The 15,555-nt window shown below is 41.4% G+C and overlaps 1 protein-coding gene across 2 annotated transcripts in view; it reads right to left on the bottom strand.

Annotated features, from left to right (window-relative positions):
• Window positions 1-15,555, bottom strand: part of cped1 (cadherin-like and PC-esterase domain containing 1) — an 86,593-nt gene that overhangs the window by 42,891 nt on the left and 28,147 nt on the right. For both annotated transcript variants that reach the window (XM_071332753.1, XM_071332752.1), the window contains exons 4-8: window positions 14,788-14,869; window positions 12,813-12,897; window positions 12,510-12,666; window positions 1,276-1,406; window positions 1,103-1,178 (exon numbers count right to left, since the gene is read on the bottom strand). In XM_071332753.1, coding sequence (XP_071188854.1) covers window positions 1,103-1,178; window positions 1,276-1,406; window positions 12,510-12,666; window positions 12,813-12,897; window positions 14,788-14,869 — 531 coding nt within the window. The remainder of the gene's footprint in view (window positions 1-1,102; window positions 1,179-1,275; window positions 1,407-12,509; window positions 12,667-12,812; window positions 12,898-14,787; window positions 14,870-15,555) is intronic.

The raw sequence follows: 15,555 nt of genomic DNA, 5'->3' as shown, positions 1-15,555 counted from the left end.
TCGCAGGCTGCATTCCAATTCATCCCAAAGGTGTTCGATGGGGTTGAGGTCAGGGCTCTGTGCAGGCCAGTCAAGTTCTTCCACACCGATCTCAACAAACCATTTCTGTATGGATATCGCTTTGTGCACATTGTCATGCTGAAACAGTAAAGGGCCTTCCCCAAACTGTTGCCACAAAGTTGGAATCCCAGAATCGTCTAGAATGTCATTGTATATTGTAGTATTAAGATTTCACTTCACTGGAACTAAGGGGCCTAGCCCGAACCATGAAAAACAGCCCCAGACCATTATTCCTCCTCCACCAAACTTTACAGTTGGCACTATGCATTGGGGCATGTAGCGTTCTCCTGGCATCCACCAAACTCAGATTAGTCTGTCGGACTGCCAGATGGTGAAGCATGATTCATCACTCCACAGAACGCGTTTCCGCCGCTTTACACCACCCAGCTGACGCTTGTCATTCCGCATGGTAAACTTAGGCTTGTGTGCGGCTGCTCGGTCGCACATTGGAAAAACAATTAATGAAGCTCCCGACGAACTGTTATTGTGCTGACGTTGCTTCCAGTGGCAGTTTGGAACTCAGTAGTGTTGCAAACGAGGGCAGACGTTTTTTACGCGCTATGCGCTTCACCACTCGGCAGTCCCGTTCTGTGAAGTTGTGTGGCCTACTTCACAGTCCCGTTCTGTGAAGTTGTGTGGTTTCCACTTCTACAATAACAGCACATACAGTGGACCGGGGCAGCTCTAGCGGGGCAGAAATTTGACAAACTGAATTGTTGGAAAGGTGGCATCCTATGACGGTGCCACGTTGAAAGTTACTGAGCTCTTCAGTAAGGCCATTCTACTGCCAATGTTTGTCTATGGAGATTGCATGGCTGTGTGCTCGATTTTATACACCTGTCAGCAAAGGATGTGACTGAAATAGCCAAATCCACTCATTTGAAGTGCTGTCCACATACCTTTGGATATATAGTGCATGTTGACATCTTTGAATGTTGCAATCTCACAGTCTTATGGCACCACCTAGTGACTACTCTAAAACAGCATCAGTAGAGACCGGCTACAGTAGTAATGTGCCGACCAAGCAAGCACCCCCTCTTACCTTCACTATGATAGGCAGAAGGGAACCACTGAATTGAAGAGTGAATGTCATCAGCTGGAAACACAGGAGACACCACCTACAGGAGAAACAGTCACACAGAATAGTGACAAATCAGAACAATGTACAAAGGTGAATAATTGAACAGTTGTGAGGTTGATCCAAGGAAGGCTAACCTGTGCCGAGAGCTAGGCTCCTCATTGGTCAATGCTGCCACCCTCAACACCTGACCTATGACCTCCTTCACATGGTCCAAGGCCTCATGGGATGCATCAGGACCCAGCTGCTGCAGAAGAAAGGGCTTGAGCTGAGAAGAGAAGGAGAAAGCGAGAGTAAAAAAAAAGAAAAACAGAAAGAAAGAGAGCAAATGGGATAGAGAGAGGGGGAGGATAAAGATAGAAAAGTTGTCAGTGTTAAAAAAAAGTCTGAAGAAGTTCAAGTCTGTACCCAGCAGAGTTGGATAGAGTCCAATTTAATTATAACACCTCAGTATCAGTCAAATAAATAACTGATTCGCGCTCGTATGGAGAGATTCCATGTCATATTTAAAAGGAATTGATCACATGCTACGCACTGCTGCGGCAAAATAAACACTTGATACTCTGTTCCAACAGGTGGCAGTAATAGTCCACATTCGCTAATCCACAACCCCAGTTTTGATATGACAGATGAAAACTCCAACCACTCTCTCAATCCCATCAATATTACATCTAATAGATCTAATCTAGTTAGATTACATTTCATCTGACAGACACAGATTTCATTTGAGATAATCCCAATAAGGCACCAGTGAGTGACGGTTGGACAGGGTTGGGAATCAGGCATTACTGTGCTCAAATCCGAAGCATGTGGCGTGTTTGGCTGGTCCACAGCAACACGGTGATTTTGCAACTTCGTTCACTGGCCCGGCAAGCTTTCAGAAATTAAAATGTATTGAAACACCATTTTAACAGTATTATAATTGTCTTTGATTTGTCTAGAAATAATATCTGATAATGGCTGCGATCGTACTATTCAGGAATGTATATATTTTCGTCATTTTTCTCAGACAGTCTTAGACAAATATCATTTTCCATCACATCATTAAACATCCATTTAGCTTGAAAATGAAATAACATACAATTATTTTTACAACACATTTCTCATACATTTGTACATCAACTTGCATTGAACATTATTTTAAGTGCTTTTTAAGGTTTTCCTAAAATGAATAATTCAACGCAACGCCTGAATGTATAAACTTGCCTTTGTGACATCTGGAAAGATTTATTTATCATAAAAAAATAAGATATTTCCACCCAACCTTTTTGTGGGATGATGATAACAACCATATGATTTCCCTATCTAAAAACAAATCAATCAATGTAAATTATACACAATATCCTAATTTACCTAAAAATATGGGTGTGGTGGAAATGACATCTACGTAAAAAGAACAACTTATGAAAACAATATTTTATTGCAAACATTTTGAACAACAACCATTGTGGAACATTTAATGAATTTAATAAAAAGTAAGATTCCAAAAGTGGGCAGCGCTCAGTAGTAGGCCAGTGTTTTTGAGAGATAAGCCCAGACTGCAGAGTGGTCATCCGCATAGAAGAGCTCAGTGAGCAACGTGAAACTGTATCATTTGTGGTACGTCCAACACAGGTGTGGAGGGTCACCTGCATGTAAGAATCACCAAAGTGAACTGCCTGGATTTCACTGGTATATTTACACAGGTAGTTCTCTCAGTGGTACAACTTTGGTTTTAGAAGTGGGGTGGAAATAATTATAACAATTTGTTTTATCCTATTGGATAAACACTCCAAACAGCCTACCCGACCGCTCGGAGGTGTCTGCATGGTCCTAAAGCACACCGTTGCCTTATTTTGTATCACATTCAAATGATAAAACTGGAGGGGACAAATATGCAATTTCAGAATGTGAGAGGGACACTTCCCCCGTCCCCAGTGAAAGTTGCGCCCCTAAGTTCTCCGCAAAGTCAATATGCACGACGATCTCCTTTTTCCTCAGATTCTCTTTCAATTCTCTCAGTTTGGAGTATTGGTGTCGAAAGTTGTACATGTGTTTCCCCAACCTCTCTTTCAATCCTTTGGAGAAGTCCTCCAGTAGAATCTGCAGTGTGCCACATACCTTTTCTTATACTGTCAAATGTACAGTGAACTTCTCCATGTTTCCCTCTTCAGCTTTGTTTTTCCACTCAAACCACCATGTCTGCTCACCAGCGTCAACGTCAGATGTTTTAAGCTCTTTGGCTTGGCAAAGGGAGCACTCTGTACATGCACTCTTTCTTCAGGTTCTCACAGCACAAAGACTCAATAAGGTTCTCATTGTTGCTGCAGCTGATCACTTTGTGATGCTGTAGTTTGTCCACCATGGACTGGAGGTTGGCGTGGGTTTTGCAGAGACATGTGTCCCTATCCCGGACTGTTGCTTGACAACCCCAAAAAACGTATTTTAAAGAATTCATAGTAGGACATTTTTAATCTCTGAATATTCCGTCTTCAACTTCTGATAAAGGTTCTGAATTGTGCCATTCAAGAAGCGCTTCTGTTTTTTCTTCTTGTTCCTCGTTAGTGTGTCCTTTTTCCCTGTAGTTGCTCTGCGGTTGTCATCACGTTCATAGAATCTAGTGATTTTCTCTTCTGTGGCTGTGCTAATTATGTTACACTGGGTTTTCCTGGAGTATTGAAGACTTGTTGGCCTGTTTTCATTTGCCCTCAATGCTTTTGCTGAAAATCCAAATTCTCTGTTTGCAGCTTTGACCAGGCCATACTTTCTCAGGATGTTGCCTCTGAGCATTTTTGAAGCCACTTGTTTGTCCTTGGCACTGTGCATTTAAAAAATAAAAATTTTGCTTTAACTCTGCAATGATGGCATTTTAAACAATAAAATCCTTCTCAAGTTCTTCGGAGTTACCTTAATTTTCTGTTTTGTCTTTGGGGAATCTTATCTATCCATTTTCTTCATCAGTTGATCATACCTTTTTTTTGTATTTCTCAGTTTTCCCGTTATGCTTTATCAGGTTTGACATTTGTTTTTGAGCGACCTCTTCCAAACTTTTTCCTTCCAGCAAGTATTAGACTTCTCATTCCTGTTGCAGATGATGAGGAAGGGGTATCAGGGTGTGCATCAGGACAGGTAAGTTAGGGGCAGGTATGATGGCCTCATGTTCCGGTTGCAAGTCATCTGGTGACTAAGGTGTTGTGTTGCCTGATGGGTAGGTCTCCATTGCAACTGTTCTCTTTAAAGTCTGTCTTCTATTCTGTTGGTTGCATTTCCATTGCCATCTCTTGCTTCTTTGTTCTCGCTTTGTAAGCTCAGAGATAGATATCACTTCTCCCTTCTCTTTTTTCTTCCAGTATCTCTCCCTGTACTAAAAATACTACTTAAGTTTTCCAATAGTGCACACCTTGGAGCATTTTCTAGACTAAAGCAATTTAAAACATGATTAAATAAGCATAAAGTAAAAAGTAAAAAGTAATAACATAATGGATTTTTGTCATTTCCACCACTTCCTGTCATTTCCATCACAGGTAAGGTTGTGATGGAAATGACTGTGATGGAAATGACGCTTCTGCTGTTTTTGGAGAAACATTTGACTGCTTAGCATGCTTTGGCCAGTATTATAGCTAGCATATGGTTTACACTAAATACATCAAATATATTTGAAAAATCAAAATTCCACCACAAATTAAATACATTTTAGCCTGTTTGGAAATGACTGACAATAAAAATATTTTCTACACAACCTAGATTTTTCTTCAACTTCTGGACATCACATCTGGAACAACTGTCCTCTGCAGATATGTGATTCCGTTTCACAATACGTTTCCATGGTAACTAAGCTAACATTCTCTTGACAACTTTATTAATGAGGAATTAGCCATCAGTGGTGAAAATGATACCACTACCAAAGGACAGGTATATTTTGTGTAAATAACAATATAAAGGGCATACTCACAATAAATATTGAAATAGATTTTATTTAATTGACACAATGTGTAGTTATTAATGTTTTCTCATAGAAAAACATAGTAGAAGCTCAAAAGTCTGGGTCAGGGACAAGGGCAAAACAGTGAAATTGAGGTATAAAATGCATCTGAAAAGTAGCTAAAATACTTGATAGAGAGGTGTTTAAAAAAAATATGGGGTGATTGTAGTGTGAACTTCACATATAAAGAATAAAAACTATATATTTTTTTATAAAATCCCCCAAATTGACCCTGAGGACATAGCAGTTCCCATAGTTGCAGAATTACCCGCATACACGAACAAACACACTGAACACTATTAATAGGGCCTTTTAAAGGGGACTGTGAGTCTCCGGAGACAACAACATCATAATGGCAGTAGGATCAGGATGTTCAGAGCTCCAGATATTTGGCATGGTTTTGGTCATCTGGTGACTCAGCTAGTGTGAGTTTTAGAGACACGTAGGAGATGTCAACGAGAGGTTAACTAGTCAGAAGAGATATGAGATTGGATAAGAGTCGATAGTTGATTGGTATAACAGAGTGGAAAGTTGGGTTATTGGAAAGGAACACTACGGTGTACTGTGTTTCTGCCGGGGAGAGACCGTTTTGGCAGCTGTTTTGTGTGTGTGTGTGTGTGTGTGTGTGTGTGTGTGTGTGTGTGTGTGTGTGTGTGTGTGTGTGTGTGTGTGTGTGTGTGTGTGTGTGTGTGTGTGTGTGTGTGTGTGTGTGTGTGTGTGTGTGTGTGTGTGTGTGTGTGTGTGTGTGTGTGTCTGTGTGTGTCTGTGTGTGTGTGTGTTTGCACATGCTCCAATATTTTAGCATGTTTACGACAAAAGAAGCACAAAAACAACACTAGGCCTGAACGTAACTTTAAGAAATAACTGGAGAAAATAAATAGCAAAAACATTATGTTCCCTTAAAGCTATATATCCAATCTATCCATTATACTGCATGTGCAGTCAGAGTGTATCCACTTGGCCTGTTTGCAGCACAGTGTGAATTGAAAGCCCTAAGCTCATTTACGAGCAATATGCTAGGAACGCACTTAGCCAGCTACCACACAACCCTCCACTACACAGCTGTAACAGCCTAATCAACATCACATGGAGAAAATACGCAGCTCAAACATTCTGGAGAAACAAGAGTTTTCTAAGAGGCATAGCTCAAGATCTGTACTGTTTAATGTAGCTCCAGCTTTATCAAGAACTCAGAGCTACATTCAATAAAAATAGGTTATATATATATATACCCTATTTTATTGAATATAGCCCTACACAAACACTACCGTTCAAAAGTTTGGGGTCACTTACAAAATGTCCTTGTTTTTTAAAGAAAAGCTAACCATTAACATTAAATTGATCAGAAATACAGTGTAGACATTGTAAATTACCATTGTAGCAGGAAATGGCAGATATTTAATGGAATATCTACATAGGAGTACATTAAATAGTACCCGCAAAACACCAGTCTCAATGTCAACATTGAGGAGGCGACTCCGGGATGCTGGCCTTCTAGGCAGAGTTCCTCTGTCCAGTGTCTGTGTTTTTTTGCCCATCTTAATCTTTTATTTTTATTGGCCAGTCTGAGACATGGCTTTTTCTTTGCAACTCTGCCTAGAAAGCCAGCACCCTGGAGTCGCCTCTTCACTGTCGACGTTGAGACTGGTGTTTTGCCAGTACTATTTAATGAAGCTGCCAGTTGAGAACTTGTGAGGCGTCGGTTTCTCAAAATAGACACTAATGTACTTGTCCTCTTGCTCAGTTGTGCACCGGGGCCTCCCACTCCTCTTTCTATTCTGGTTAGAGCCAGTTTGTGCTGTTCTGTGAAGGGAGTAGCACACAGTGTTGTGCGAGATCTACAGTTTCTCGCATGGAATAGCCTTAATTTCTCAGAACAAGAATAGACTGACGAGTTTCAGAAGAAGGTCTTTGTTTCTGGCCATTTTGAGACTGTAATTGAACCCACAAATGCTGATGCTCCAGATACTCAATTAGTCTAAAAAAAGCCAGTTTTATTGCTTCTTTAATCAGGACAGCAGCTTTCAACTGTGCTAACAGAATTGCAAAAGGGTTTTCTAATGATCAATCAGCCTTTTAAAATGATAAACTTGGACTAGCTAACACAACGTGCCATTGGAACACAGTAGTGATGGTTCTGATAATGGACCTCTGTACGCTTATGTAGGTGTTCCATAAAAAAATCTGCCGTTTCCAGCTACAATCGTCATTTACAAAATTAACAATGTCTACACTGTACTTCTGATCAATTTGATGTTATTTTAATGGACAAAAAATTAGCTTTTCTTTCAAAAACAAGGACATTTCTAAGTGAGCCCAAACTTTACATATACAGTGGGGAGAACAAGTATTTGATACACTGCCGATTTTGCAGGTTTTCCTACTTACAAAGCATGTAGAGGTCTGTAATTTTTATCATAGGTACACTTCAACTATGAGAGACGGAATCTAAAACAAAAATCCAGAAAATCACATTGTATGATTTTTAAGTAATTAATTTGCATTTTATTGCATGACATAAGTATTTGATACATCAGAAAAGCAGTACTTAATATTTGGTACAGAAACCTTTGTTTGCAATTACAGAGATCATACGTTTCCTGTAGTTCTTGACTAGGTTTGCACACACTGCAGCAGGGATTTTGGCCCACTCCTCCCTACAGCTCTTCTCCAGATCCTTCAGGTTTCGGGGCTGTCGCTGGGCAATACGGACTTTCAGCTCCCTCCAAAGATTTTCTATTGGGTTCAGGTCTGGAGACTGGCTAGGCCACTCCAGGACCTTGAAATGCTTCTTACGGAGCCACTCCTTAGTTGCCATGGCTGTGTGCTTCGTGTCGTTGTCATGCTGGAAGACCCAGCCACGACCCATCTTCAATGCTCTTACTGAGGGAAGGAGGTTGTTGGCCAAGATCTCGCGATACATGGCCCCATCCATCCTCCCCTCAATACGGTGCAGTCGTCCTGTCCCCTTTGCAGAAAAGCATCCCCAAAGAATGATGTTTCCACCTCCATGCTTCACGGTTGGGATGGTGTTCTTGGGGTTGTACTCATACTTCTTCTTCCTCCAAACACGGTGAGTGGAGTTAGACCAAAAAGCTCTATTTTTGTCTCATCAGACCACATGACCTTCTCCCATTCCTCCTCTGGATCATCCAGATGGTCATTGGCAAACTTCAGACAGGCCTGGACATGCACTGGCTTAAGCAGGGGGACCTTGCGTGCGCTGCAGGATTTTAATCCATGACGGCGTAGTGTGTTACTAATGGTTTTCTTTGAGACTGTGGTCCCAGCTCTCTTCAGGTCATTGACCAGGTCCTGCCGTGTAGTTCTGGGCTGATCCCTCACCTTCCTCATGATCATTGATGCCCCACGAGGTGAAATCTTGCATGGAGCCCCAGACCGAGGGTGATTGACCGTCATCTTGAACTTCATCCATTTTCTAATAATTGCACCAACAGTTGTTTCCTTCTCACCAAGCTGCTTGCCTATTGTCCTGTAGCCCATCCCAGCCTTGTGCAGGTCTACAATTTTATCCCTCATGTCCTTACACAGCTCTCTGGTCTTGGCCATTGTGGAGAGGTTGGAATCTGTTTGATTGAGTGTGTGGACAGGTGTCTTTCATACAGGTAACGAGTTCAAACAGGTGCAGTTAATACAGGTAATGAGTGGAGAACAGGAGGGCTTCTTAAAGAAAAACTAACAGGTCTGTGAGAGCCGGAATTCTTACTGGTTGGTAGGTGATCAAATACTTATGTCATGCAATAAAATGCAAATTAATTATTTAAAAATCATACAATGTGATTTTCTGGATTTTTGTTTTAGATTCCGTCTCTCACAGTTGAAGTGTACCTATGATAAAAATTACAGACCTCTACATGCTTTGTAAGTAGGAAAACCTGCAAAATCGGCAGTGTATCAAATACTTGTTCTCCCCACTGTATATATATATATATATATATATATATATATATATATATATATATATATATATATATATATATATATATATATATATATATATATATATATAGTGCCAGTCAAAGGTTTGGACACACCTACTCATTCAAGGGTTTTTCTTTATTTTTACTATTTTCTACATTGTAGAATAATAGTGAAGACATCAAAACTATGAAATAACACATATGGAATCATGTAGTAACCAAGAAAGTGTTAAACAAATCAAAATATATTTAATATTTTAGATTCTTCAAAAGTAGCCACACTTTGCCTTGATGACTGCTCGGCACACTCTTGGCATTCTCTCAATCACCTTCATGAGGAATGCTTTTCCAGCAGTCTTGAAGGAGTTCCCACATATGCTGAGCACTTGTTGGCTGCTTTTCCTTCACTCTGCGGTCCAACTCATCCCAAACCATCTCAATTGCGTTGAGGTCGGGTGATTGTGGAGGCCTGGTCATCTGTGACAGCACTCCATCACTCTCCTTGGTCAAATAGCCCGTACACAGCCTGGAGGTGTGTTTTGGGTCATCGTTTTGTTGAAAAACAAATGATATTCCCACTAAGGGCAAACCAGATGGGATGGCGTATCGCTGCAGAATGCTGTGGTAGCCATGCTGGTTAAGTGTGCCTTGAATTCTAAATAAATCACAGACAGTGTCACCAGCAAAGCACCCCCACACCATCACATCTCCTCCTCCATGCTTCATGGTGGGAACCACACAAGGGGAGATCATCCGTTCACCTACTCTGCGTCTCACAAAGACATGGCGGTTGGAACCAAGAATCTCACATTTGGACTCATCAGACCAAAGGACATATTTCCACAGGTCTAATGTCCATTCTTCGTGTTTCTTGGTCCAAGCAAGTCTCTTCTTCTTATTGATGTCCTTTAGTAGTGTTTTTTTTTGCAGCAATTCAACCATGAAGGCCTGATTCTCCTCTGAACAGTTGATGTTGAGATGTGTCTGTTACTTGAACTCTGTGAAGCATTTATTTGGGCTGCTATCAGCAGAGGTAACTCTGGGTCCATCCCTGTGGCGGTCCTCATGAGAGCCAGTTTCATCATAGTGCTTGATGGTTTTTGCGACTGTACTTGAAGAAACTTTCAAAGTTCTTGAAATTTTCCGGATTGACTGACATTCATGTCTTAAAGTAATGATGGACTGTCATTTCTCTTTGCTTATTTGAGCTGTTCATGCCATAATATGGACTTGGTCTTTTACCAAATAGGGCTATCTTCAGTATACCACCCCTACCTTGTCACAACACAACTGAGTAGCTCAAATGCATTAAAAAAATCCATAATTAAACTTTTAACAAGGCACGCCTTGTTAATCGAAAAGCATTCCAGGTGACTACCTCATGAAGCTGGTTGAGAGAATGCCAAGAGTGTGCCAAGCTGTCATCAAGGTAAAATGTGGCTACTTTGAAGAATCTCAAATATAAAATATATTTTGATTTGTTAACACTTTTTTGGTGACTACGGTACATGATTCCATATGTGTTGTTTCATAGTTTTGATGTCTTCACTATTATTCTAGCAGTAAAAATAAAGAAAATCTCTGGAATGTGTAAGTGTGTCCAAACTTTTGACTGGTACTATATATATATAGTACCAGCTTATATATATATATATATAGTTGAAAAGCGAGCTTTAATGACTCCAACCTAAGTGTATGTATACTTCCAACTTCAACTGTGTATGTGTGTGTGTGTGTGTGTGTGGGTATATATATATATACACACACACACACACACACACACACACACACACACACACACACACACACACACACACACACACACACACACACACACACACACACACACACATACACAGTTGAAGTTGGAAGTATACATACACTTAGGTTGGAGTCATTAAAGCTCGCTTTTCAACCACTTCACAAATGTCTTGTTAAAGCTCGCTTTTCAACCACTTCACAAATGTCTTGTTAGTTTGTGCAAACTATAATTTGTGCATGACAAGTAATTTTTTCAACAATTGTTTACAGACAGATTATTTCACTTAATCACAAATCCAGTGGGTCAGAAGTTTACATACACTAAGTTGACTGTGCCTTTAAACAGCTTGGAAAATTCCAGAAAATTATGTAATGGCTTTAGAAGCTTCTGATATGCTAATTGACTTCATTTGAGTCAATTGGAGGTGTACCTGTGGATGTATTTCAAGGCCTACCTTCAAACTCAGTGCCTCTTTGCTTGACATCATGGGAAATTTAAAAGAAATCAGCCAAGACCTTAGAAAAAAAATTGTAGACCTCCAAAAGTCTGGTTCATCCTTGGGAGCAATACCGCTAAGGAAGGAGACGCGTTCTGTCTCCTAGAGATGAACGTACTTTGGTGCGAAAAGTGCAAATCAATCCCAGAACAACAGCAAAGGACCTTGTGAAGATGCTGGAGGAAACAGGTACAAAAGTATCTATTTCCACAGTAAAACGAGTCCTATCTCGACATAACCTGAAAGGCCGCTCAGCAAGGAAGAAGCCACTGCTCCAAAAACGCCATAAAAAAGCCAGACTACGGTGTGCAACAGCACATGAGGACAAAGTTCTTACTTTTTGGAGAAATTTCTTCTGGTCTGATGAAACAAAAATAGAACTGTTTGGCCATAATGACCATCGTAATTTTTTGAGGAAAAAGGGAGACGCTTGCAAGACAAAGAACACCATCCCAAACGTGAAGCACATGGGTGGCAGCATCATGTGCTTTGCTGCAGGAGGGACTGGTGCACTTCACAAAATAGATGGCATCATGAGGTAGGAAAATTATGTGGATATATTGAAGCAACGTCTCAAGATATCAGTCAGGAAGTTAAAGCTTGGTCGCAAATGGACAATGACCCCAAGCATACTTCCAAAGTTGTGGCAAAATGGCTTAAGGACAACAAAGTCAAGGTAGTGGAGTGGCCATCACAAAGCCCTGACCTCAATCCCATAGAAAATTTGCGGTCAGAACTGAAAAAGCGTGTGCGAGCAAGGAGGCCTAAAAACCTGACTCAGTTACATGAGCTCTGTCAGGAGGAATATGCCAAAATTCACCCAACTTATTGTGGGAAGCTTGTGGAAGGCTACCTGAAACATTTGGCCCAAGTTAAACAATTTAAAGGCAATGCTACCAAATACTAATTGAGTGTATGTAAACTTCTGACCCACTGGGATGTGGTGAAAGAAATAAAAGCTGAAATGAATAATTATCTCAACAATTATTCTGACAATTCACATTCTTAAAATAAAGTGGTGATCCTAACTGAGCTAAGACAGGGAATTTTTACTAGGATTAAATGTCAGGAATTGTGAAAAACTGAGTTTAAATGTATTTGGCAAAGGTGTATGTAAACGTCCGACTTCAACTGTATATCACATTGAATATAAGGAATTTATAACCCCAGATACCTGGTGAACAGATTAGATTGAATAGCGTCCTCAGTACCTGTGTGGTGTGGCTGTCCGTGTCTTCGCTTGTCCTGACCAGGCCCGTGTGATGAAGGAAGGCTGTGAGCGGCGTTACCGAGGTAACCAGGACATAAACCGTCACCATGGCAACGAGGCCAGGGCTCACCAAGTTAAGTGTGGTGATGGCTGGGTTCCTAAGGGAAGGGAAAACAACAACAACGCTAACATTAGCTAAGAAAATCAAACCCATTTGTTTCAACGAGCGAATAGACCCCTGAACACAATTGAGCTGTCAGTTTCGACTAAGGTAAACGTGTTATTACTGGCAGAGTTGACTGACCAATCACCATGTGCCACATGACGAACATCTCCCAGCTTGGGGAGGGGCGATCCACAGGCAGATGGATTGATGCGTAATGCCAGTCCTGAAACAAAACACGGTAACAGAGAAACACACAAGTGATGAGAGACAGTAATCTGTAACTAGTGATGACAGAGACGGTTGAATTTATCATCTATCCTATACTGTCACAAGGCGTTGACATCAGGGCCGTTATCCGAGGTGGAGTAGAGCAGTTCATTTTTGCTGAGTTTGCATTCCTTGTGCTGGTTATGAGTTATGAAATAGCAGAGCAGCTGTGTGTGTGTCCTTGCCTAATAAGTGTCAACCCCTATACATGTTTTGCTTTGCATATCAACAGCCCACTGGGCATGGATGTCAAATCAATGTCTAATCCACATTGGTTCAACGTAATTTCCTTGAAATGACGTGGAAACAACGTTGATTCAACCAGTGTGTTCCCAGTGGGAGGGAGTGAGAGTGTGTTGTCATTATCTGGCACCGTACTACTAATGACATTTCCCACCGGTGGAAACGTGGCGCCAGTAGAGAGAGGGTGTGTGTTCTAAGGCCCAAATCACTATCAGTCCTCGGCATGTTTCAAACTCCTCTCACATTCCTCGGACTCAAATCATTGGCCAGAGAAGGATGAACAAAGCACTCAAATTCAAATCAGTTCTACTGGTAATCCACATCCCTCACATATGATATCTGAATCACAATCTAACGTTCAATATTTCCAAGTGCTAATGGAGCTAGACTAAATCTGAAAGACAGAGAAAACCAAACCACTGTATTCCCTGAAACCACACAACACTGTATTCCCTGAAACCACAAAAAAAAAACATGGCAGTGATTATGCCTGTGTCAGTCAGATTCACTCTGCCGTTTGTAAGATAAATTATGTTCTCAAACAAAGGGTGGGCAGAGACCTGGGTCCTGGTCTAAGTAAGAGGGGTGTGGGCGGTCTAAAAGACCTGAAGAGGGGCTGTGAGGGGGTCTGCAGGACTTCAAGCTGAAAGGGGGCAATTGAGGAGGAGACACTCGCCTTCAACCAGGACTGCACCAATGTCAACATTTGTGTGGGAGACGAGCCAAAAAGAAAGGACAATATTGTTCTAGAAGTGGGAGACAATCTGTTCTGTACAGGGAAGAGAACTCAAAACAAAGAGTAAAGAGGTGGAGGAGAACACACAGAGGACCCTCAGGTATTGTCTAAGACAAGCCCGTTGGTTGTCATTATCTTCCTTCTGAGATATAAAGAAGATAAGTGCCCTTGACGCCAACCAAAAATATATTTTTTGCCCCATCTCCATCAAAGCCCCTCTCTCACTCACTCAATCCATTATCTTTCTTTTCATGCAGTTCTAACAGAGGACGAATATAAGCAGAGATGCATTGGGTCATTATTAACAACTTCTCTGAACTGATCGTTCTCAGAAAGCCAAATTATAGAGAGAGAGAGCAGGTATGAAAGCACTGCAACTCTACGCACGCTGCGCCTTGGTCCATTTATTCCACAGACGATCGTGACACTGCAACCTTTTGAACAAAACAACCACGCATCTTCTCCAAAATGTATCTTCGCCTCATCGTCTACGGTTTCCACTGATACAACTTTAAATAGTACTTTAAGTACTTCAATTTATAGAAGTTTATACAATTTATAGAAGTTATACAAGTCTAGTTACATACGGGTCATTTCCATGAAAACGCATCTGTATTTTAAATGTCTGCTAGCATTGGTCCAAATCTCTACTTTAAGGAACTCAAAGAGCTCGCGTGAAAACTAAAGGTTGCCTGGAAACAGGTGATGACTCACCTAGGTCGTGTTCATTAGGGCACACAACAAAAAATGTTTTCAACGTTTCTTATTGGACAAGTCTCCCCGTTTCAGTCAGTTGTCTTCAGTTTGGTGCATAATGAACACGGCCCAGATATCTTGTATCAGTCAGCGCGCCAGCTGTAGACTCACCTGCTAGCCGGCTGTCTGTCTGGAAGCGACAGAGCCCGTCCACATCAGAGAAGGCCCCCACCAGCCCAGGTATCATGTTGACCTGAGGAGATGACAGATGGGATCCAGTGGATCCAAAGGCAACAAATGAAAGTTAGTGGACTTGTTTGAAGTTGAGGCAAGAGGACTTAGCCAGGTCCCAGATCTGTTTGTGCTGTCTTGCTGACTCCTATAGACCATAGTACTAGCAACAAACAGATCTGGGACAAGGCTAAGGATGGTCCTATACGGTCTCATGTTATGGGATGTCGGTGTTATAGGAGGGTGTGTAAAGGAGAGAGGGAGAAGGAGAGAGGGAGAAGGAGAGAGGGAGAAGGGAATGTGATGTTTGTTGTTGGAGGAGTTCACTGTGTGTTTTCCTGTCGTGTTTGAACTGAGATCCACCATCTCAGGACAGAGCCGTTTTCACTGAATTCTCTCTTGGAAGCCGACTTAGTCCTGGCTTCTAAAAATATTTTCTAGAAGAATCTCTGGGTGGATCTGATTTCACATGAATGCTAGAAGAAAAAAAACTCGTTAGGGGATCAAGCTTCCCTGCTGGGGTTTGAGGAGACTGTGTTACGAGACTGTGACTGTGTTATATGAAACGCACATTAAAACTACACAACCATCATACCCATGTCGGTCAACAATCCGACACGGGGTAACATTCCCACATAGGTCACCAATGTTCCCGTATGAAACGACCTTCCAGTTGAGCATTCCCGTACAGTGTGTGTGTAGCTGGTC

This window comes from Salvelinus alpinus, chromosome 11 (assembly GCF_045679555.1).
Source record: "Salvelinus alpinus chromosome 11, SLU_Salpinus.1, whole genome shotgun sequence".
NCBI classification, from domain to species: domain Eukaryota; kingdom Metazoa; phylum Chordata; class Actinopteri; order Salmoniformes; family Salmonidae; genus Salvelinus; species Salvelinus alpinus.
Note: the sequence above shows the minus strand (reverse complement) of the source record. Positions and strands in the feature narration are given on the sequence as shown.